Below are 23924 nucleotides of genomic sequence, written 5' to 3' on the forward strand. Positions count from 1 at the left end.
GGCACCTGTGCTAAGGTCCTGAGTACTAAGTGCATGTTTGTGGATGAGACAGAACCTGAGCCACAGGTGGTGTGGACGACACAGGGTAACTGACCAGGTGGAGTAATCGGGATGTTGACAAGGCCATGCTTAGGTTTTAAGTTCTCCGGAGGAGATAAGGGTAGAGGGATTGTGTGTTAGCCCAGGACCATCACTTAGAAGTGCTGGGGTTTAACTGTTACTATCAGCTGACAGCATGGCCTGTGGTCCCAGGGACGAGCCGGGAGCCCCAGAAGCTTCCCTTGGGGATGGGAACTGACCTGCCCTCTTGTCAGAGGCCCAGGCCAAATTAGAACAAGAGCCAATCTGACCATGGCAAGCCAGTTAAGAACAAATCTGGCCAGGGTTGGATCCTGTTTGCTGCCGTTTGTCTGAAGCTTCACTGTGTTGGGCTCTCTGGGGGCTTTGATGCAGAGCGGCTCAGATACAAATAGGCCTGGCTCCTTTGCCTGCTCAGATCTGTGTGGATGCCAGCCATACCTGCATGTGGCTACCTCCCCGCGCCCTCACGCTGGAGCCCCTGACGCCTCACCACCGGGCAGTGCCACCAGCTGGACTTTGGTTGTGGTTTTGTCTTTTGACTTCTTTGGGCGGGGGGGGCCCTCCCCCGCTAAGATATAAGCTCCCTGAGTGTGAGTGTAGGGATTCCTTTTTTTAAAAAAAACTCTTTTTTATAATTATGAAGATAAAATTGACATACCATAAAATTTACTGTCTTAAAGTGTACAGTTTGCTGAGTTTTGTGTATTTACAATCACCAGCATCTAACTTTAGGATGTTTTCATTCTCCCCAGAAGGAACTCCTGCCCATGCCTGCCCCCACCCCTGGCAACCACAAATCTACTTTCTGTTTCTGTGCCTTTGCCTGTTCTGGCCATTTTCGTGGGTGGTTTCCACATTCTGACTACTATAAATACCGCTCCAATGAAACATTCGCGTAGTAGTGAATGTATATTTTCGTCTCTTATGCGTGTGTACCCAGGAGCAGAATGGGTAGGTCAATGTCTGTATTTATCTAACTTCTTGAGGAAAGGCAGAAATTCTGGTCTGTTTTGTACACTGTTCTCTCACTGATGCTCAGAGGGCTGCTGGTGGCCATAGTAGCTGCTCAGTAAATACAGCTGAAGATGTTGATTTGGGTTTCCTCACCAGCGGCAAGAGAACATCACAGCTGCACCTGGGTCCTGGCTCACCGGGAGCATGAACTGGGGCACACGTCTTCCCCCTTGGGAGGCTGTCTCCTCATTTACACAGTGGGAACACTGGGGACTGCCTTCTGGGCCAGCTGTAAAGGCAGTGGGGTGGCACCCGGAGGGCACCTCCAGCGCAGCTGGGACCTGGAAGCAGGCTTCGAGCGGTGTCATGTATGACACGTGCTGGAGTCCTGGCTGTTCTCACTAGCCCATATGCTGGGGAGCCTCCCAAGCCAGGGCTGTTGCTCTCTCCTCTGAAATGGAAATAAGAACTTTCACGGTACAGGACCCCTAGGTGGTTCAGAGGTTAAACTTCTGCCTTTAGCCCAGGGCATGGTCCTGGAGTCTCAGGATCCAGTCCCGCATCCGGCTCCCTGCAGGGGAGCCTGCTTCTCCCTTTGCCTCTCTCTGCTTCTCTCTTTCTGTGTCTCTCATGAACAAATAAATAAAGTCTTAAAAAAAAAAAAAAAAACCTTTCGTGGTAGGGGGCTGTATGGAGGATGTCAGGTGCACAGAAGCATACTCCCAACATACCTCCAGTAGCTACTGCTAAGTCGTCATGGTATCTTGATGAAAAATAAGGTTCTGTGTACTTTGGAGGTCATTACAAAGATGTTTCATGTAACACTGTTGACCACGATAATCTTCTCTGACTTGACGTGTGTATCTCTTCATTTGACAGTACGTCCTGGCCACTGACTGCTTTCAGCTGAGCTATGCAGAGGACGGCCACTGCAAGGGCGACCCCAACCCGAACATTCCATACCCCACCCGGCTGCAGTGGGACATCCCAGAGGAAGTGAGTCTGGGTTCTCAAACACCTGTTAACTTACCTGGGGTGGGAGACAAGCTTAAAGGGTCACAGCCAGCTTGTCCATGCCTGCTTCCTGAGTATGCATCAGCTCAGCTGAAGGCCACAGAGGCTGAACTTTGTCCCTGTGTGGGTTCTTCCTGGGGCCCTGGAGCTGTTTCAACTATTGCTGCCTCAGGAGCCCCAGTAAATAATACTTCTGCTTCCAGTTTTGGTGAAGATTGCCAACAGAGATTTCTAGCTCAGACTTGGCTAGATATCAATCATAGTGAAAGAGCAAAAAACAAAGTCACTTCCTTCAGAGTTGAAATACTCTGAAAGCACAACTTATCATTTTTGTTGTGCTTAATGATTTTCATACGCAGGCCACTCAGACGGAAGCATTTTGAGGAAGGAATGTGAGGGTTGGAAATACCACAGTCCAGCTCATCAGATCCAAGCAGGCATTCCTGGAGCCCAAGAGACTATTGTTGAAGTAGAATATGCCACATGTGGTGCTACACCCTCAGCTGGTCCTTTTGTCCTGCATCTCCAGAGGCTAGTGTGGGCTCCTCGGTGACTGTGTAGCCTCTGCCAAAGAGGGTAGGTTTAGGATGCTTGGACCTGACCCAATCATTCACTATTTCAATTTTTTTTTAAAGAATTATTTTCTTTTATTTTTTAAATTCTTGTAAAGATTTTATTTATTTATTCATGAGAGACCGAGTGGGGCAGAGACACGGGCAGAGGGAGAAGCAGGCTCCCTGCAGGGAAACTGATGCAGAACTCAATCCCAGGACCCCAGGATCATGCCCTGAGTGAGCCAAAGGTGGACGCTCAACCACTGAGCCACCCAGGTATCCCTATTTCAAGTTTTTCTATAGATTGAACTTTCTCAATAGTTTCAGTTTGCCAACACAATGGAGCAGAAAGTCCAGAGAGCTCCCTCACAGCTGCCTGCCCCCTCCCAGTGCATACACATGCAGCCTCCCCCACCACCCATGTCCCCACCAGGGTGCGTCTGTCACAACCCCTGAGCCTTCACGGACAGGTCGTCCTCACCCAGAGCTGGTTGTTGATGTGGGGCACACTCAGGGTCATGCATTCTTGGCATTTGGACAGATGTATGATGGCCTGTGTCCACCAGTGCAGCCCAGAGATCAGGCACTGCCTGTGCCTCCTGCCCCCCAAGCACCTGGCGACCAGCAGTCTCATCACAGTCTCCACAGACCTGACTCGTCCAGAATGTCCCCTTCTTGGAATCCTATCGAATGTGGCCTTTTCAGACCAGCTTCCTTCACAGCCACATGCATTTAGGATTCTTCCACGTTCTTTCATGGCTTGGTGGCTCATGTCCATTGCATGCTTATGCCATAGTTCGTTTCCTTCCTTCCTTCCTTCCTTCCTTCCTTCCTTCCTTCCTTCCTTCCTTCCTTCCTTCCTTCCTTCCTTCCTTCCTTCCTTCCTTCCCTCCCTCCCTCCCTCCCTTCCTTCCTTTATTTCATTCATTCATTCATTCATTTATTTACTCATGAGACACACAGAGAAAGAGGCAGAGACATAGGCAGAGGGAGAAGCAGGCTCCATGCAGGGAGCCCGACGTGGGACTCGATCCCGGGACTCCAGGATCACGCCCTGGGCCAAAGGCAGACGCTCAACCCCTGAGCCACCCAGGTGTCCCATCCTTTTTTTGTGTATCCATTTGTTTTTCAAAATGGGTTCCTCGGGGATCCCTGGGTGGCTCAGTGTTTTAGCGCCTGCCTTTGGTCCAGGGTGTGATCCTGGAGTCTCGGGATCGAGTCCCACATCGGGCTCCCTGCGTGGAGCCTGCTTCTCCCTCTCTCCCTCTCTCTCTCTCTCTCTCTCTCTCTCCCCCCCTCTCCCTCTCTCTGGGTCTCTCATGAATAAATAAAATATGAAATGAAATGAAATGAAATGGAAATGGAAATAGATCCTCATGGTCACCACAGTGGATTTCAAAAACTGAACTCGGACTGTGTGAGATGCACTGAGGGGTCCCACTTGGACTGAGGAGCCCCCAGCTCCTCCCAGCATTCCTTCTGCTCGGGTCACCCCAGCACTCTGCGGCGAGCAGGGGACCGTGGAGAACACTTCCTGAAAGAAATGGGAAGGAACTGGGATGTGTGCATTTTCCAGTAACGGCCCCTGTCAGCTGCACTAAAGTCAGGAACCCTGCCCTCCCCACCAATAAGTAAAACCTCTCTCTCCTTTTTTGTCAAGTGTCAAGAGGTGATAGAGACTGCCCTGAGCAGTGCAACCCTGCTGGCGAACGATGTGGATTTCCATTCTTTCCCTTTCCACACCTTTGGCAAAGGGCTGATCAAGAAGTGCCGGACAAGCCCGGATGCCTTTGTCCAGCTTGCTCTCCAGCTGGCACACTACAAGGTACGAGCCTGGGGTTTTGTCACAAGCGCTTCAGGGTCCTGAGCACATTTCCAGAGCTGCCTGGCTTTCAGGGGGGAGGTGGTGGTGGCTGGACACTTGTCCCAGAGGGAAGCCACCATCACGGAAGCACCACCCGCTGGTTCTTACTCACATGCCATCACCCAGGCCTTCTGCCACAGGAGGGATGGGACGCGTGGTGAGCAGAACCCCTCTTGGGGGCAGGGGTCAAGTCTAGAAAAGAAACCGATACAGGATAGCAAAAGAGGTGATGTTAAAATAAACTAGAACAGATGGGCCAAAATTGTACTTAGAACGGACTCTACCATATAGTCTTTGACAAAGATGATTGAATCACGAAGATTTCTTTTCCCAAGTAACATAGGCACTGACATGCATGCTCCCAGAGCAGTCGGATGGAGGCACAGCCATTGTAAGAGCTCTTTTTCCGATGGAGTGAGAGACTGAAAGAGGAACTGGGTTGAGGAATTGGATTTTAGAATTAATAATTGGATGTTTAAAATTGATGAGCAAACATTTCACCTAAAATGGTGATTAGGGTGATAAAAGGAGGGTTAGGGTGATAAAAGGAGGTGCCGTCTCAGATACAGGGAAGATTTTCCTAAGAGAGCCCCAGGGCCCGTGGTAATACATTTGAAAATCTTGCAATGATTATTTTCTGCAGCGACAGAGGTTAGTAAAGGTGACCCGAGGCAAGGTAAGAAGGCAGGAGGCAGTACCCACGATGAAAGGCAGAAGTTGGAGAGCCACTCACTAACGTGAACCTGCTCGGAAGCTGCTGCATTGTTTTGACGAGCGTAGGGTTCTGGAGGCTTCAGAAAGCTGGGAGCTGCCTGGTTGATTCCCAGGACCAGCTTCATGCTGAGCATTACAAGGAACAGCTGAGAGCCGCCCGGGTATAGTGCTGAGTGCCTCACAGGAGCTGGTTAACAGCGGCTTGGAGGGCCTTTTTCATCTCCGCTTTACTCAGGAGATGGGGAGCTCCATTGCCTGAAGTCTACAGCTCACGGTGGCACCGCTGAGCTTGCATCTAGGCAGGCTGCTTCTGGAACCCATGTCTTAATTTGATGGACGTGAAAAAGAACCATAGGATCAGCGTTGCTCATGAATATAAACACAAAAAAACTAAGTAAAATCTTAGCAAATAGAATCTAGCAGTATATTAAAAGTGTAAGCAGCAGTAGCAGCTTATGGTCCCAGCAGCAAGGAGATGGTTTGGTGTTAGTAAATCCAGTCACAGATTAAATTATATTATTAGATCAGAGAAGAAAACAGTCATTTTGACAGATACTAAAAAGACATTAAAATCCTGGCAGGCATTCCTGATAACAGCTCTAAGTAATAGGGGCTGTTTCCTTCACCTGATAAATACCACCATGTATTAGTAGCCAGAGTGTGGCTTGAGAGGTGAAAAATGTGAGATAACCCCATTAAAACAATGGGGCTGTGATGAGGCTGCCTCCAGCAGCTCCGCTGTTCTCACTGTTCTCGAAGGCCTTTCTGGAAGTACAGTGCGTACAGCTGGGATCATTGGGCAGGAGGAGCATCGGTATGTCTTCTCAGGAGATAGAACCTCCAGAAAAGCTTCTATAATTAAGAAGAGTACTCAGTAAGGAGCCTGGTACAGAATCCTACAAAGAATCAGCAACAAATTATTGTGCTTTAGTAATGAGCACAATGTGGCACTGGGCTGTAACGTGCGCCACGCTGTTCTCTGTGGTAAAGGTGGGGTTTGACATCGGTGTGAGAGGATGAGTCCGTTAGTGGATAGGACTGGGAAAATTGGTTTAGATGGTTCCTTTTGGGAAACAGCCTGGTAGGAAAACGGGAGTCAGAGCAGAAGTTGGTTCAGGGGAGCAGAACAATACAAATTATCAGTGAACGTACATGGAAAATTAAACTTTTGAGGAATCCGATAAGTGCAACGTAAGTAACACTGGATTTTTTGCCTACATGATTCGCAAAGGTCTTCTGACCCTTCCGTGTTTGTACAGGGGAATTTAGGGAAGTGCGTGTGTGGCAGTTGGGCTCATCTAGCTGGAAGTATGTGTCCTGAAAGTATAACCATTTCCCTGGCAAATTCTTCCTTGAGAATTGTATTCTTTAAGGACAGGTTCACAAAGATGTGCTGAAATATCACCCTCGGTAAAAATTTGAATCAGGCTAAATCAGTCTGCATGAAACATGTTAAATTATGGTATTTTTGTACAACGGACTATTGCGTGACCATTAAATGTGTCTGTGGTGTAGTAAAAACGCTTGAACATAAAACACCATGTGAAAGTTTTATTCACTACGGTGATCTGCAGACTGTGTCCCATGGGCCACATCCAGCCCCTCACCTGTTTTCGTGTGGCCCTTGAGTTGAATGGTGTTGTGTTTTTAATAACTGGAAAAAAAAACCCTCAAAAGAATAATATTTTGTGATGTGTGAGTATCCAATGTAATTTCATTGTTCACAGAGAACATTTTGTTAGCACTCAGTCACGCTCGTTTTGGCTGTACTATCCGCAGGTGTTTTGAGTTATGGGGCATGAACGAGCAGGTGCAGCACAGAACCACCTGACCCACAGAACTGTGATACTTGCTACCTGCCTGTTATAGAACATGTGTCCCAGCTCTTGCTTTATTAAATGCAAAATCTAGAAGAGATTTAGATGGAAAATCCAATCTAGATGGAAAATCCAGCAAGGTGCTGTGAAGGTTGATTTGTATTGTCTCACATTGTTCTGTGTTGACATTTTTTGCACAAGCTCGTATTACAATTACTTTTTAAGAAACCAAATTCCTCTGTCAGAGTAGAAGATCACTTATTTATTTTTGATACTTCCATTGGTCCTTTGTCCTCTGGCTAGAAATAATCACCTGCCCCCCCATTCAGTTCTTTATGTAGCCCTCAACCTATTAAGAATGGTCCGTGGATTAAGATGACCCATTAAAAATGTGGGGCAGATCTTTCCATTCAGAAGAAGTTTCATACGTGCTCGGTTGAGCACCAGCTGCGTTGGGGACACGGCTCTCTTTGTGGAGATGTTGTTCAGACCCTCTCTGCTCAGCTCAGAGCTGCGGGATCTCCCCGTGGCTCTGCATAAATCCAGATGTCCTGCATGTTCTGGGGGATCTCTCCCAGACTTCTGACCCTTCTCTGTGCCCCTGGACCTTGTAGGCAGTTTGGGAAAGCCTTTGGGATCCCATTTCACAATAACGTTTACAAAGCATTAAAGGAAATACATATGGTCACAGAGTTAATTGGTTGATAAAAATGCACGTCAAAATATTAAATGTAAATTTGTGGTGCAGTGGATGTAATTAGGCACTAAATTTGGGATAGTGGATCTAATAACGACTATAATTTTGAGTAGTTGTAAGCATGTATGATATTTTGGGGTATCTGCAACAACTATAATTTGTTGTGCAAATAGCTATGATTTTCTCTTCAAAGTCACCACAGTGTTCATAACTACTGTGGTTTTTGCCTGTGCTACTTAATGCAATATTTCAGTTTGAGGTTAGTAGGAATTAAAACATACCTATTTTTCCCTTCTGAGTTAACACATTCCCAAGGTTAGTGACCACCGGCCTGATCCCTCTGCCCTTCCAGCCTTCTCTAATATAATATTTGTCTCATGGACTCAGCTTTAGCTTTTTTGCTGTGCTCAGATACGTCAAGCCCATTCCTACCTCAGGACATTTGCACTTGCTCTCCACGGATAGTTGCTGTTTCCTAGATTGATGTATGGTTGGTTAGGTCTTTACTCAAGCGCTCCCACCTCCTATTAAAATAGCCTGCACTCTATTGCTCTTCCGTCACCCTGCATTGTTTCTGTTCGGTGCACCTGTCACTGTAATATCGAATATCCACATTTCTCCCGTTAGAACATTTGCCCCACGAGGGCAGAGACATGATCTATCTATCCCCAGTGCCAGGAACGTGCCAGCCACAGAAGAATAGGCATCAGTAAATGACAACTGATTGAAGGTTCTTGGCTGTGGTCATAATTTTAGTCAAATATGCCTGTTTGTTTCCTGCATTTGGGTCATGTTTATTTTTCATTTAGAAACTAGACGTGAAAAACCCCCAAGTGCCACCAGCCTGAACACTGAGCCCCGGGGCAGCCGATCCCAGGGTGTGACAGGTTTGTGTCCTCACACCATGCATGTCAGTATACCTTCACAGACCGTGTCTTTTCATCCCCCTCGTTAGGAACCGGTGGTGTTCTGTGGGTGGCAAGTGGCTGCTCTCCCGATGGTGGCTGGTTGTGGCAGGAGAAGTGGCTTGGCTCTCTGAGGGCCTGAGCAGCCTGACAAATGTCAGTGCATTTGCCAAGAGGTTTTTAGATGATCATTTAAAAAGATTGTGGGTGTCGTACATGACTGTGCTGCCCACTCACACAATTAAAAGCCTGATGTTGGCAAGTGGACCTCACGTAAATCATTGGATTGTGTCTCCCAAGCTGACTTTATTAAATTGACTAAAATGCCGGATTTGTATTTCTTCTTCTATCTCCCGCTCTCCTCTCCCTCCCCCTCTCCCGACTGCTTCATCATGTGCCCCTCTGAGAGCTGGTAGGAGGTTCTCTGAAAGGCGCATTTGACAAATAACCTGGACCCCTGCTTACCTGTTCTATTCTTATTCTTACTCTACATAGAATAGAATGAGGAGTTAGAGCCCCTCTTGGACCCCATCCAAGGGAAAAGTAATGACTGGTGTATGGAAGAAGTGTGGTGAGTTGGTGGCTCTTTGTGTTGGGCGTTGGGGGCAGCGTGGAAGCCTTTCGTGTGGGGCAGCACAGGTGGATGGCAGTCAGCGGCGGCTCGTCACAGACCTCCTGGCCTGTGTTCCTCACCCCGTGGCCTGCTCGCCTCATCACGTTACAGGCAGGACTGGGGGAGGGACAGAGCCCCGAAGGCCACTCACAGGCATGGCCCGCACACCAGGAGATTCAACCTTGACTCTGGCACCAGCTTTCCTTACCAGCACCAGCTGGTGGCAGGGTGTCCTCTGTCACCACGGGGCCACCGGGGCCCGAATGCCGAGAGGTGTTGTCCGGTCATAACAGGAATAATCGGGGTTCACAAACTGCCATTGACCACTTTCCCATCCGGGCTGGGAACCTGTGTGTCTTCGAGCCGTGGGCAACCTGACTCCCTCCCACGGCGCATGTGGTGGGACGCCGTGTGCTCCTCGGCCCCCCCCCCCCCCCCCCGCACCCCCTGTCGCTTCTACCTGTAGCCCTTGATGTACTGTCATCCTGTCACCAGCAGGGTCTCCACTTCAGATGCTGCCTCCTCTGTCATCCTGTCCTCCTCCTGGTCCCTGATGCCACTGTTCTGGACCCCACAGCGCCTCCGCCCGTCTTGCCCTCCCTTTTCCCTCTCACTGGGCATGACTCCTCGGTCTGTTGCCCTCCTCCCTGACTATCCCATGGCCCCAGGCACATCAGGACCACCCCTGGTTCAGGCCAGCTCTCCCCTGCGTGGCCTTGCACCCAGGAGGCTGGCATGGCTGCACTCAGACCCCAGAGCACTGGCTCCTTCACTTCAAATTATTGAGCGCTCACTCTGGTGGACCCCCAGGTAGCCCACTCTTAGCCCCTCCATGCCTGTTCCATACCCCTCTTCTCCGACTCCTAGCACCTCCCTGCTTCCTCACCCTCAGCAGACTAGCCGCCTTCTGGGTTCACTGAGAAAAGGAGAAAACATTGCAAAGAGACCTCCTGACCACTCCCCCCCTGGCTACACCCACCTCACTTCATTTCCCCTCCTCTCTGGTGCGGCAGCTTGGCCACCTGCCCTCCTGCTGGGGGACATTACTCCGGACCTGTCCCTTCTCTACTGGGTCATCCTCATTGTCATCCAAACACGTTAGAATATTTCCTGCCAACACCTCGTGTCTTTTAACAATTTCAGACCGTTGCATGCGCATCACCTTGTCATGTGTTCCCTCCATAAATGTGTCTGCACTTGGGTAGGTGTGTGATGCTCAGGAACTTGTGCCATGGCATCAGTTGCATCTGGAAATAGAATCTGGGCTACCCAGAAACTGACCCCCACCCCCAGGCCTTTTCAAAGCTAACGAGTCTCCATCTGCCTGCTGCACAACCCTGTGTGAAGACTGATGAGTAAAAGCTAAAGCTGACCGTAACCCATCCCTTCTTGTGCGTTTGAGGCCCTTGGCGTGCCCTGCTTTGTATTAAAATACTTTTCCTCTCCCAGGACATGGGCAAATTTTGCCTCACGTACGAGGCCTCCATGACCCGGCTCTTCCGCGAAGGGAGGACGGAGACTGTGCGTTCCTGTACCACTGAGTCATGCAACTTTGTGCTCGCCATGGTGGACCCCACCCAGACGGTAATGTGGCCCCAGGCTGAGAGGTGGTGTGTGCACCTTCTCCAGGGGTGCTGGATTCGGCTTCTCTCCCTGCCTCCTTTCAAGGGAACTGAATGTGGTCAGGATGTGCACAGAGAGGTTAACATTTGTACAGTTTCCTGATGTCTCCAAATCTGCTTGGATTCCTTATGAGTCTAAACTAGACTCTCACCCAGCATGGAGAGGCATGGGACTTGGTGCAGTGGGACAGTCTTAGGAGCTGATGGGTGGGTGGGGAACCTGGAACCATGCCCTGGAACCTTCTCCGTGGGGCTAATGGAGCCCACGGCCCACATTCAGGCCCCCTGCACAGGCTCGGGGCTTGAGTTTCCTCCACACTGCCTTTGAGCATCCTGGCAGGAGCCTGGGGGGTATGCTATCCATTCGTTCTAAGGAGCAGAGACGACTCTGAGTTCCGTAAACTGCTGGCCACACAGCTAGGATGTGGCAGAGGCCAGATCTGCACCCAGCAGGCCAGGTGCACGTTGCAGGTGGCGGGGGAGATGCTGGGTAGGGTGCTCTGCTCTGAGGAAACTTTGTTCCCAAGGACTAAGGCTTTTGATTCTTTGGAAGATATCAGTAGGTGTGAATGAGGTGTGCTGGGCAGGCTGCACATGGCACCAAAAGTGCGTCTCCACCGTGCCCCCCCAGCCGCCCCCAGCCTCTGGGCCACCCCATCGGCAGCATGCATCTGGGGAGGGGGCAGCTGGTCAGTGGGGCTTCTGCTGTGGCACTTCTGCTCTGCACGTCTCTCCCAGAGACCCCCTGATGCCTGCTTTTATGGTGCTGTCTGGCCATTGGAGGGAAAGGCCTGGTACATGCATCCCGCACGGTGACGTGAATCTCCCACCCTTGGCTGCTTAGGTGGAGCAGAGACTCAAGTTGTTCCAGATTGCATCCGAGAAGCATCAACATCTGTACCGCCTCGCCATGACTGGCTCTGGGATCGACCGCCACCTCTTCTGTCTTTATGTGGTTTCCAAATACCTGGCCGTCGATTCCCCCTTCCTGAAGGAAGTAAGTCCCCTCTGTGAGTGGCAGCTCACCTGGCTTTATTGGCTAACTGAATACTAAGTCAGGGCAGCCTCACAAGTGGGAAACAGCCCCACAAACAGGTTTTTGGGCTAAACTGTCATCATGGTGTCAGATCTGAGCTGTGTCCCTTCAGCCCCCGGGAATGCTTTGTGTTGGGTTTACCCTCCTGACCTCCTAGACACAGATAACCTCGAGTATGGATCATAGTAAGATGTGCTCAACTAATTAGGAAGTGATGAGCTCTTGCGTATTTATTACTCTTTTTTTTTTTCTTTAAGGTTTTATTTATTTATTCATGAGACACACAGAGAGGCAGAGACATAGGCAGAGAGAGAAGCAAACTCCCTGCAAGAAGCCCCATGTGGGACTCGATCCTGGATGCTGGGATCACCCTGGGCCGAAGGCAGATGCTCAGCTACTGAGCCACCCAGGCATTCCTGTCACTCTTGTTTGTTTTTTCACTCTTGTTTTTTAAGAGAATGTCATTTTAAGTTATAAAATTTAATTTTTAGGCACGACTGGGTGGCTCAGTGGGATCCTGGGATCGAGTTCTGCATAGGGCTCCCCATAGGGAGCCTGCTTTTCCTTCTACCTAAGTCTCTGCCTCTCTCAGTCTCTCATAAAGAAGTATACAAAATTGGGCAGCCCCAGTGGCGCAGTGGTTTGGCGCCTCCTGCAGCCCAGGGTGTGATCTTGGAGACCCTGGATCAAGTCCCACGTTGGGCTCCCTGCATGGAGCCTGCTTCTCCCTCTGCCTGTGTCTCTGCCTCTGCCTCTGTCTCTGTGTGTGTCTCTATGGATAAATAAGTAATATCTTTAAAAAATAAATAAATATACAAAATTAAAAAAATAAATAAAATTTAATTCTTAATAATGTTCTGCTTAACAAGCAGCTTGCAAAATTCCTGAAAATGAGCTCCAGCACAGCACAGCCCCCTTTCCGAATCTTAGTGAACCTGCTCCCTTTTCAGCTGGTGTTGGGCCTTCCAGTCCACATGTCCTCATCTGCCCTGTGCCCTCTACACACACTCTGCCCTGAGCCAGCAATGCTTTCAGGGACACAGGCCTCCGGTGTCTGAGAGCCCAGAGACCCAGAGAGCCCTTTCCTGTCTCCCACTGGGGCGGCGCAGGGACAGAAGCAGACAGCTCTGGGAAAAATGTCATTAGAGCATCATCTTGTTTTACTCAACAGGTCTTATCAGAGCCTTGGAGATTATCGACCAGCCAAACTCCTCAGCAGCAGGTGGAGCTGTTTGATTTGGAGAGGAATCCGGAATATGTGTCCAGCGGAGGGGGCTTTGGGCCGGTGAGTGTCTGAGTATTGATGTACATGGAACTGCACATCCAGAGACAGGACGTCTGCCTCCGCTTCATGTCTCCCTGGACTTTGAGCGGGAGTAACATGAGCACCCCTTGTGTTACTTTGTTGAGTGCCTTGCCCCCTCACCCCCCACCCCAGGGAATTCTGCAGGTTATTAATGCTATTTTGTATTTAAAATGTGAGAGGGTGCCATTTTCACATCATCCTCACCACCCCCCCCCATGTTAAACTTCAACTTACTGGTTCTATAGGTTGCTGACGATGGTTATGGTGTATCGTACATCCTTGTGGGAGAGAACCTCATCAATTTCCATATATCTTCTAAGTTCTCCAGCCCTGAGACCGTAAGTACAACATGAAGGCCCTTTTCTAAAGACCAGAGTATTTTTTACTGTTTTCTTCTTAATTTGACAGAAAATATCAGTTCAACTGTATGCTCTTACTTGGTGGGGACATTTTCAAATAAATGAAACTTTAAGTTCTTTCACCTAATTTTACTTCATTGCTATTTTTTTTTTTTAAGACTTTATTTGAGGGCAGCCCGGGTGGCTCAGCGGTTTAGCGCTGCCTACAGCTCAGGGCGTGATCCTGGAGACCCGGGATCGAGTCCCACGTCGGGCTCCCTGCATGGAGCCTGCTTCTCCCTCTGCCTCTCTCTCTCTCTCCTCTCTGTGTATTCTCATGAATAAATACATAAATAATCTTGAAAAAAAAAAGACTTTATTTGAGAAAAAGAAGGAGCACATGTGTACCAACGAGGCAGAGGAGGGACAGAAGGAAAGGGAGAGGGAGAAGCTGACTCCCCACTGAGCAGGGAGCCTGATTTGGGACTCCGTCCCAGGACCCTGAGATCATGACCTGAGCCAAAGGCAGATGCTTAACTGACTGAGCCCACTGGCCGCCCCTCTCTAACCTAGTTTTAAAGAAATCATCTTATTTGGTTGCAAATATTTGTTTTTGCCCATAGGAATGGTTTTAAATCTCAATGTTGGAGTGCTCATGTAACTCTCAGACTCTAATGTTGGAGGGTGGACTGTGGTCAGTGTGCACATGGAGAGACATACCATATAAGATGAAGGACGGTCTTTGGTGTTCTCTGGGTGTGGAACCTCTTTCCTTGCATGGCATGCTTAATTCTTGTTTCTCTTCTGCCTTTCTACATTGTATACTACCTGAAAGCATTGCCAAGTTCACTGTTAGCAGAGAGGATTGGAATCCATTTATTGTCGTTTTTTTTTTTTTTCTTTAAGATTTTACTTATTTATTCCTGAGAAACACAGAGGCAGAGACACAGGCAGAGGGAGAAGGCTCCCCAGGGAGAGCCTCATGTAGGACTCAATCCCAGGACCCCAGGATCACAACCTGAGCCAAAGGCAGACACTCAACCACTGAGGCGCCCCTATTTATTGTGCTTTATGTAATGCATTGACCCTTGGGGAGGCCTTAAATCAAGACCACACCCACACAAACATATATAAATGATTATCTCTGGGAACCCGCAGCATTTCTCCAGAAAGTGGAAATTCACAATGAAGCTGTTAGGTCAAAGCTTAGAGCACTGACAAAAAGGAATGTTTGTTCTTTGCATCAGGTTATAAGTAGAGAAAGGCTCAAGTGTGGAGATTTCCAGGTCATAACATGTGTTTTGTGTTTTTTTTTTTTGTTTTTGTTTTTAAATGAAAGGACTCGCATCGCTTCGGGAAGTACCTGAAACAGGCCATGAGTGACATCATCAGTTTATTTGGGTTCAGCTCCAACTCCAAAAAATAATTCCATTAGAGCCGCCGTGAAGGAAAACGAGCTCTTCGGATAAAAACCAAATGAAAAATAGCTGTGGATCCTGATCGTAGTTCAGGATGAAAAATTGCTCTACAAAACTCAGAAGTTTTCCTTCCAAGGGTTTGATGTTTTTCTTTGTATAGAACAGTAGGTCTCAACCATGTGAAGTAAAACTCCACTACTTCCTGGCAAGTCCTGACTTTGAGAAAGTTTGATAAAATCCCCTCCCCCCAACCCCCCCCCCCCCCCGAAAGCTTTTGCATCTTCCTGGGCTTCCTGAGGGACGAAAATATGATTGAGCTAATTAAGGGAGTAGTGGGGTTGTGACTTCACACATTGGAAATGCGAGTGGCACGTTTCCTTGGTGGTGACCAAATACCTGGTACTTAAACGGGCATTTACTTTAACCGGAGCTTGTTTTGTTCAGAGAGGAAAGCATCTGAGCTTTGGAGATGGGGACCTTTCGTAGCTGATGCATATATAATGCACTAACTGAAACGCTGTGCTTTTGGAAACAGTTTTTGTTGCTGTGGGTAACCCTGTCCTCATTTGCCTCTCCGTGCTTTGAAGCAAGTAGTATGCCACACATGTTTAGTTTTACTGACTGAGCAAGTTGTCAAAACCCAGTGCCTTAACAATGCAGGGCCCTAAGTGAAAGGGAGACCGTGGGGAAGATTTACTGTGTCGGGTCTGCAGGTAGAATCATGAGTGTCTTACTCCCTTCCAAGTTTATGGAGTGGGTGACCTGAAAAAGTGTTTCCTATGGTTTCCTTCCCCCTAGAAAGACCAGTTCCCTCCTGAGGGCAGCTGGCCTGGATCCCCCCCAGTCAGACCACCTTCTTCGTATCATTAAGCAACAAAAGAAAAGTGTGTGTGTGTGTGTGTGTGTGTGTGTATACACACATGTATGTGTGTGAGAAATGGGGAGCAAGGGATGTTGTGGTTAAATGTGAGGTGTCTGGAGCAGTTGCTGCAGAATGAAGGGTAAGCTGTGCCTCAGGACTGCTGCTTATCCAGGCTGACAGCAAGGAGGGCATGACGTTTACCACTGATGAAGGAACAAAGCTTGAGAAATAGAAATAACCTCAGAATGGTCAGGAGAGTGCAGTGCCAGCAGGCCCTGGGAGTGCTTCCCAGTCCCACCTGGCAAGAGAGAACCACGTTCCTTCCCAGAAGAGATGGAGGTAGATGGACATGGTAGGCCACATCATCTCGGTGACTGATGAAGATGCTGTGGGTGACAGGTGCTAGGTTGAACACAGTCTGCCCTTTAGATGGGTGTGCCTTTATTGAAAGTGTCTGAGTGACCAAAAAGCAATTATGCACTGAATTGTCTTCAGTATTTAATGTAAAAATAAAGCATCATGGAATGAAAAGACCCACCACTGCCTCTGGGCTGTAATGACAAGCTTAGCTGTCCATTTTTAAAACTCTGTATTTATTTTTCTGACCACTTTGTTCTGATGGGGTCGTGCACTCCAGTGATACAATGACCAGGCTGGGCTGTTGGAAGAGAGAGGGGCGCTTGCTGCAGAGCACATGTGTTTTATTTCCATATATGTTGTCATGTAAAAATCCCACCTAAATGGGCCAAAGATTTTTTTTTTCTCTTAAAAGCAAGAAGGAATGAAAACAGACAAAAAAGCTAAAATGAAAACCAACAACTATGCTATCAACACCCCCCAGCCCCCATTCATCTGTGGTTCACAGTTAAGGAGGTTGTGGGGGGAGGAGCCCACTCTGCCCCAGGGCAGGCGTGGCTTCCAGTCAAAGCTGGATCAGTCGCTGTCGGAGCCACATCAATCCTGTGCTATTGACCACTGACCTTAGTGTTCACATGTGAATTCAAACGTTGACGTGTAGCACTTAAACATATTTGGGCTTGTTTCTCAGGTTTAAATATTTCAAATGTAATTAATTGTTTTAACCAGTGCAGTTATCAATGCAATTTTATATTTCCTAAAAGAAGGAAGAGTGGGTTTTTATTGTACATGTTGAAAAGAAGAGGGAAGAGTATTATGTATTTAATTTAATTTGGAATAAGCCATAGTCTTAAAGAGCTGTGGTTTGAATTTGTTATCTTGGGCTGTCCACTGCATGTAGATACAATATGCTCTTTTGGATGTAAATCTGAGAACTGCAGTATGAATGTTATCATTAATAAAACATTAATCCCAGTTTTTGTTTCTGGCTCTTTTGTTATGTGAATAAGGAGGTAGCGCTGATGCTGGAGACAAAAGGTGAGAGACTACAGGAGGTTTGCACAGATGGCCTGGCCTGGGCAGAGTGACCTGGCTTAGAAGGGAAGCTGCGGAGTTGGGCTGTGGTTTCCACTCTACGTTTATGCATTTGCTCCCTGTCCCTGTGCCTGGAACAGTGTCCAACACGTAGTAGGTACTCAAATATCTGTTAAGTAGATGCACAACATTACCTTTCTCAATAGTCTTTATTGAGCACCTGCTGTGTGCTAAGCTCTGCTCGGTACAATGGGGACCCCAGTTCTGGCTACAGTGGAGATCGAATCCAGTGGGAGGAGAGAACCAAGACAGCCATTCAGAGGACCTTCAGCGTCCTGAGGCAGATGAGAGGATCATGTGTGGGCAGAGGTAGCTGGCTGAGAAAGGAGGATTTGAGTGGAGGTCTGAGTAACAAGACAGCTGGCTTTGGCTGATCCAGCAGAGCTGAAGAGCATCTAGGAGTGTTGAGGAGGTGCTGGGCCTTCGAGTCTGGCTGGCTTGTGACTCACACTGGAGAGCTGTGCATGCTTCATGCATGGGAACTGCTCTGTAAAAATATGTGAATGGTATGGTCTTGCTCATGCTATTCAAGCTAATCAGATTGTTTTTTGTTTTTTAACGAGGGCTCTTCAGTTTATTTCAGCTGCCTTTAGTTTGGGAAGCCCAAACTGTGTTCTCAGCCCTGCCCTGAACTCAACTGACTTTAACCATGATGCGATTATTTCAGCCCTAAAAGAAGTGAGGCCATCGGCCCTGTGAGGCCCTGGAAACGCCTGGAAAGATACCCAACTGAGGAAAGTGTCTCCTTTGGCGGGCAGCACCACTGGAATGGCACAGTGCTTAAGGGATCTTCAGCTCTATCTGTAGCATTTCAATATCTCAATAGAGTCATTATTCAATGCAATGAATATGCTAATTTTGATCTGAACAAGTGAGGCTGGTCCGGGCGCCTAGGTTTCCTCAAGTGAACCTAGAGCCCAGGCCCCAGGAACCTCCTTCCTGGCCCTTCCCCCACAGCCCCGCCCCCCGGCCCGAGGCCCCGCCCCCTGCGTGGCCCCGCCCCCCGGTGCCCCGCCCTCAACCGCCAACCGCCGCGGGCACGTGCGGGCCGGCTCCAGCCGGCTCACCCCGCCCCGCTCCGCATCCCCGCTCGGCGCCGCAGCAGCCCGGCGGCCCAGGTGCGTCCCCCGGGGAGGCCTGAGCCCGCGCCCCTCGGCCGCCGTCGGATCTGCTCCTGGGCCCCGGGCCCCGCCTAGGGGTCTGCAGGCCGGGAGGGAAGGTGGGTTCCCGGTAGGCTCCTCGGGATGGAGGGACCCCCGCCCGCTCCGCCCCTCGGGATGGAGGGACCGCCCCCCCGGGATGGAGGGACCCCCTCTCCCCGGTCCGCCCCTCGGGATGGAGGGTCCCCTTCTCCCCGGTCCGCCCCTCGGGATGGAGGGTCCCCCGCCCGCTCCGCCCCTCGGGATGGAGGGTCCCCCTCTCCCCGGTCCGTCCCTAGGGATGGAGGGACCCCCTCTCCCCGGTCCGCCCCTCGGGATGGAGGGACACTGCCCCCCTCCCCCAGTCAGACCCTCTGGATGGTGGACTCACCCTCCCTGGCCCTCGGGATGGAGAGACCCCCTGGGGATTCCGGGGCGGACCGCCCACCTCACCTGGTGTGTCCTTGCAGGTGCTCGGCTCCAGGCCGGAAGGAATCCAGTGGCTAGGGGTGTGGGGCGATGCCGGCCCGAGGTCCTGGCAGTGGACATGGAGGAGGCCCCTCTGCTTAGCAGGATGTCCAGTCCGGAGGAGGAGATCGTGACAGACCTTTTCAGTGCCGAGAATCCGTTTGTTTCTGAAAACCTGACCCTGAAGCCCCCGGTAGTGGTGAAGCACGAGGAGGACGAGTTCCACGTGTTTAAGGATGCGTATCTGAGCTCTGCGGACCCCAAGGAGCCCCTCCTGCACGTGTTCAACCCCCCGCTTCACGGGGACTGTGAGAGTCAAGTCAAAGTGGAGCTGGTGGTGGAGGACAACGACGAAGAAGAGATGCTGGCGGAATACCCAAGTCTCCCCGAGCTCCCCCCACTGGAGGACGCCGTGCTGCCCGTGGCCCCGCAGCCGCTGCCACCACTGCCGCAGCCCTACAACGTGCACTTCCTGTCCTCCCTGCTGGCGCCGCATAGGAGTCCTGCTGTGGTGCCGCTGGGCGCCTGGGCCCGGGAAGGAGCTGCCCACCCCGGTGTCCGGGTGATTCCAGTAAGATCCATGTGGCAAGTAGGCCCACGACCTCGGTGCCCCGCCCAAGATAGAGAAGTGAGACCATTGGCTCGGGCCAAGATTCCCCTCTCCAGCCTTTCCACACGTCACTAGCATCCCTGGTTGGATGCACTCATTCCAGCTGAGCACCTCCCTTTGTAAGCCTGGTGTTGACTACCCCGCCAAGCCATTGTCCCTGCAGGAGATGAGGTCCTGAGCAACTGGTTCAAAGTAGCCTAACACTGCAGAGAGCATGCAGCAGAAGAGGGAAGCAGCTAGAAGTGTGTGGCCCTGGGCCTGTTGCTATCACTGGGTTTAGGAAAGAAGCCTCATTTGTGTTTCCCAGTCACTAGTGGGGGAAAAAATGCAATGCAATTGTGTTTTCGTGAAATCAAGACATGAGAGCTTCTCTCTGCTAATAAGGGATTGTTCCTTAACCATATGTAATATAAATCAGAGTCTACGTGAATTCCTGCTAATTTTACCCTAACTAGTGTCTTTAGCTATCATCACTGGTGATTTTCTGCTTTGTTCTTGCTGAACCTAAACAAATCAATTTTTAAAGGAAACGATCCCAAGGGTATGTGTATTGGCCCTCTAAGGGGGCCTGGTTTGAAAACCTAGATTACTTAGCCACAAAATCATTGTAGTATTAAGTTAAACCTCCACAGAGCACTTTGGAGTTGGTGTTGGATGACTGTAGCCTGACTTCAGGAATCAGCCAGAGCTTCAGGAGCTGAAATTTCTGCCTTTCTGGTTCTCCTTTCATGCAATCACTACTCTTTAGTGTAAAGGAAAGCTGGAGAGGAGAGGCTAGACTTCAACCACCCTCGCAGTTTGACATAGAGGAACCCTAGAGCTCACCCAGTCCTACCAGCCTTCACCCACGATACAGGTCTTCCTTGAATCTTTTTCAAATGGCTTGAAATGGCCCCCGCTCCACTTTGCTTCCAGGCCAGACTTGGGTTCTTGGCACCTCTTGCCTGTTGGGCTTAGTATGGCTGCCTTCCTGTACAGAGTGGACCCAGTGAGAATTTACCAGAACAGGAATGGAACTAGCTTATGTCAAAATCATAAAATTCTCTTTTAATGTAATCCAATTTTAACAGAATGTGCAGTTAACAAAATAGAGGAGAGGGTATTTGCATATTTATTTGCTTTTTAAATATTTTATTGCCTATTTCCTAGTTAGGTAGTAAAATGAAAAAGATACAGCATGAACATGTTTATCATTTAAACAGAATGGGATTATTTTTAGTAAATACTGAGAATGAATTGCTAATTTCCTTTTTCTAGAAATTCATTCCCACGTTGACCTTTATTTCTATCTCTTCTGTAAAAATGGGACTTTGCTGAGTATAAGTAGTTTGGATCATAGTTGCATGTGGCTGAGTTGATAAATTTACTATGTAAGTACTTGTTAGTTACAGAGTGGTAAATTAGATGTAATAAACTCAGATGGCGTGTGCCTGGTAAGTTCCTCAAAGCAGAAAGCAGAATAAAATTTAAAATTTTCTCTTTTCTATAAAATTTGAATTATCAAAATAAAACCATAACTTGAAATACAGCTAAACCTTCCTCTTTTTGAAGATGTATACCTTCCTGCTAGTCTGCTGTGCTAAGGAACCTACCAGTAATTATTACCTGTGTGGGTTGCCAATCTCACTGTTCCACATCTCCGTATTCACAGCCATAGCTATACCTTGGAAACATTGTTACCTGAGCTGGGATTTTATATGAGGTCTGCAGAATGCAACCCTACAATCACTGTCTTCTTGGAAGGACCCCAGGACCTGGCTCTCCTGTACTCTGCAAACGGGCACTCTGGGCAGGTTCAGGAAGGCAGGGACAATGCAAAGTGTGGGTTGGATACTGTTCCCAATCCTCCTCATGTTCTTAGCAAACTTTAGAAGGAATCCTCACAATTTTGGAACGCTCAAATCTGATGGTAATTTTTTTTTAACCACCGAGTCTTTCGTTCTTAAATTCCATTAATTTTCAGTACTATCACTGGCATTTCACCCTCTGCTGATTTCACTGTGCGTCACTGAGTTGGCTGTTGTTGGAGAAGATGGCTTAGAGACAGAGTTGGCAACTCTCCTTGCCCTCAGCATTTCTTATTAGTTATCATCCTGCCACTCAGGAAAGCGCTACCATGTAATTGTAAGTTTTGCTGTAAATACATTATCAGTATCACTGAAACATCTGCCGGGATTGTAGGCTTCTTGAGAAAAAACCAAAACAATCATTTGGAACATTTAATACAACTTAATGAGCATGCTCTAAGAATGGTGAGAAAGGATCCACATTTGAGGCCACTTGGGGGAAGGTCCCACAAGGCTGCCAGCTCCTTTAGAGTGGACGGCTGTTGAGTAGCTTGAGAGGCACCAAGGCAACTGGGACGTCTTCTTAGTTCCTTACACAGTGTGTTTGAGACAGCATGAGCACCACATCAAAAAATCACACCTTCACACTTTGCAGACAGGTCGCTTTGGTTCTCAGGGTCCTTAGTTCCTGGAGAGTCTGATCAGATGACTTATCACCCTCCTTGTTGTGTTCCTCCCCCCCACCCCCTCCAGGGTGAATAATAGAGAAGAAGTAAAGGTAAGGATGCTATTTTTTTTTTTTTAGATTTTATTTATTTACTCATGAGAGACACACAGAGAGAGAGGCAGAGACACAGGCAGAGGGAGAAGCAGGCTCCATGCCGGGAGCCCAACGTGGGACTCGTTCCCGGGTCTCCAGGATCACTCCCTGGACTGACGGCAGCACTAAACCGCTGAGCCACCAAGGCTTTCCGCTCTTTACTTTAAAAACATAACTTTGGGGATCCCTGGGTGGCTCAAGTGGTTTGGCGCCTGCCTTTGGCCCAGGGCGCGGTCCTGGAGTCTCGGGATCCTGGCATGGAGCCTGCTTCTCCCTCCTCCTGTGTCTCTGCCTCTCTGTGTCTTTCATAAATAAATAAATAAATAAATACATAAATAAATAAATCTTTAAAAAAACATATAACTTCTACACAGAATTTTCTCTAGTTTGCAACTGTGAAGCCCAGGTCCACAGTGTGGTTTCTAAAATAACAATTGCTTTTTTTAGGTGGAAATAAAGGAAGCAGGTGGTACAATTATAAGTAACAATCCGGAGGAAGCAGCTTTTCAGAACCCTCTTGGCCCTGAATCCTGTTGCAAGTTCCCCTCATCACAAGAAGCAGAAGACACCTCTGGCTGCTCTCACAAGAAAGACTCTAACCCAATGGTAATGATGCCCAAGAAAACGTGTCTCGCTAACATTATCTTAAATATTTGACTCTGATCATTGCTAAGACCATAGGAATTGTTGATTTTGGCCACTGGTTTTCATCCTATTTACTTGAGTCCACATTTTTGGTTGCATCCATCAAAAGCAGAATGTAATTGGGGCCTTCCCAATGCTCTGTTCACTTCTGAAATTCTCATTTCTCAGGTATTAACAAACCAAACAAAGATTAGAACATTGCTGTACTTGCCGAGGAGAGGAACCACAAGTCCCCTTGGCAGTGCAGACTGGGGTGGGCCCAGGGGTGGGGCAGCCTGCAGAGCTGCATGGTTTGGCAGATGGGGCTGCTTCCTGTCCCGTCTGCCCTCAAATTCCTGATTATACCAAGTGACACTCGCGTGAGATAGTCTATTACACATGTGGTTCATGTGATTGTTTGGCATGTTTGTGTTTTCATGTAATCCTCCCGTCAGTACTATAGCCTAGACATTATTTTAATCTACGTTTCATAGATAAGAAAACAGAGATGCTACCTGGCCTGCTTGTAAGTGGTGTATCTGGGGCTCCTGGTCTGAGTATGGTGAGGACTGGGAAGGAGGGGCCCAGAGGATCGGGCCCCATCTGTCCTTTGGCAGAGTCCAAAGAACCAGAGATTGCCTTTTCCTTGGTAGCTCGTTATTCCAAGAAAGGTAGCCTAGGCTGTAAGGCACATACTTTAGGAAATATTTGAAAATGAGCTCATCACAGACTTTGGCTCAACTGTGGCATATGCCAGTACCTGCCGCTCTGTCTGTGGTTCTGCTCAGGTGCATGGGTTCCGAGAGCAGAGCTTTTCCAGGATACCTGGACCAGGTGAGCAGGATGAGAACTTTTCCAGTTATAACAGAGTACTGGGTAGCGTGTGCTCGCTCTTGGGGCAGGGGGTAGGGTGGGGGACGCCCAGGCAGAGCCCAGGAGAGCCTGCTCTTGTGCACGTGTGTACGTGTGCATGTGTATGTATGTGTGTGGCTATAGCTTTGTGCACGTGTGTGTGTGCGTGTGTAGGTATGTGTGTGGCTATAGCTTTATGTTCTAAATACAAATAAAATGCCAACCAAACACGAATACTGGCCTCTTATCCAATGTCAGGGTGATCTAAAGTTTTGACCCAGTGATCAGCACTTTGTTAACATAGTCTCTACGTGTGTTATTCTGCTAACATCGATCCTTTATGCTTATTTGGGCTTTCCTGTCTGGGAAACCCTAAG

The 23924-nt window shown here is 48.8% G+C and overlaps 2 protein-coding genes across 16 annotated transcripts in view; both read left to right on the forward strand.

The window, feature by feature from the left end:
- Nucleotides 1-17127, forward strand: part of CPT1A (carnitine palmitoyltransferase 1A) — a 104844-nt gene extending 87717 nt beyond the window's left edge. Inside the window, 7 exon segments of the mRNA NM_001286860.1 lie at nucleotides 1915-2031; nucleotides 4264-4428; nucleotides 10663-10797; nucleotides 11680-11832; nucleotides 13043-13156; nucleotides 13423-13515; nucleotides 14855-17127. Coding sequence (NP_001273789.1) covers nucleotides 1915-2031; nucleotides 4264-4428; nucleotides 10663-10797; nucleotides 11680-11832; nucleotides 13043-13156; nucleotides 13423-13515; nucleotides 14855-14941 — 864 coding nt within the window. The 3' untranslated portion in view covers nucleotides 14942-17127.
- A 1162-nt stretch (nucleotides 17128-18289) lies between these two features.
- Nucleotides 18290-23924, forward strand: part of TESMIN (testis expressed metallothionein like protein) — a 39976-nt gene continuing 34341 nt past the window's right edge. For 11 of the 15 annotated variants that reach the window (XM_038563668.1, XM_038563675.1, XM_038563673.1 and 8 more), the window contains exons 1-3: nucleotides 18332-18466; nucleotides 18857-19443; nucleotides 22519-22677. In XM_038563668.1, coding sequence (XP_038419596.1) covers nucleotides 18934-19443; nucleotides 22519-22677 — 669 coding nt within the window. In that variant the 5' untranslated portion in view covers nucleotides 18332-18466; nucleotides 18857-18933. Of the gene's footprint in view, nucleotides 18478-18856; nucleotides 19444-22518; nucleotides 22678-23924 lie in introns of all 15 variants that reach the window. The other 4 variants (XM_038563672.1, XM_038563677.1, XM_038563669.1 and 1 more) reach the window with 3 other exon arrangements.

Source organism: Canis lupus, chromosome 18 (genome assembly GCF_011100685.1).
Source record: "Canis lupus familiaris isolate Mischka breed German Shepherd chromosome 18, alternate assembly UU_Cfam_GSD_1.0, whole genome shotgun sequence".
Lineage (NCBI taxonomy): Eukaryota > Metazoa > Chordata > Mammalia > Carnivora > Canidae > Canis > Canis lupus.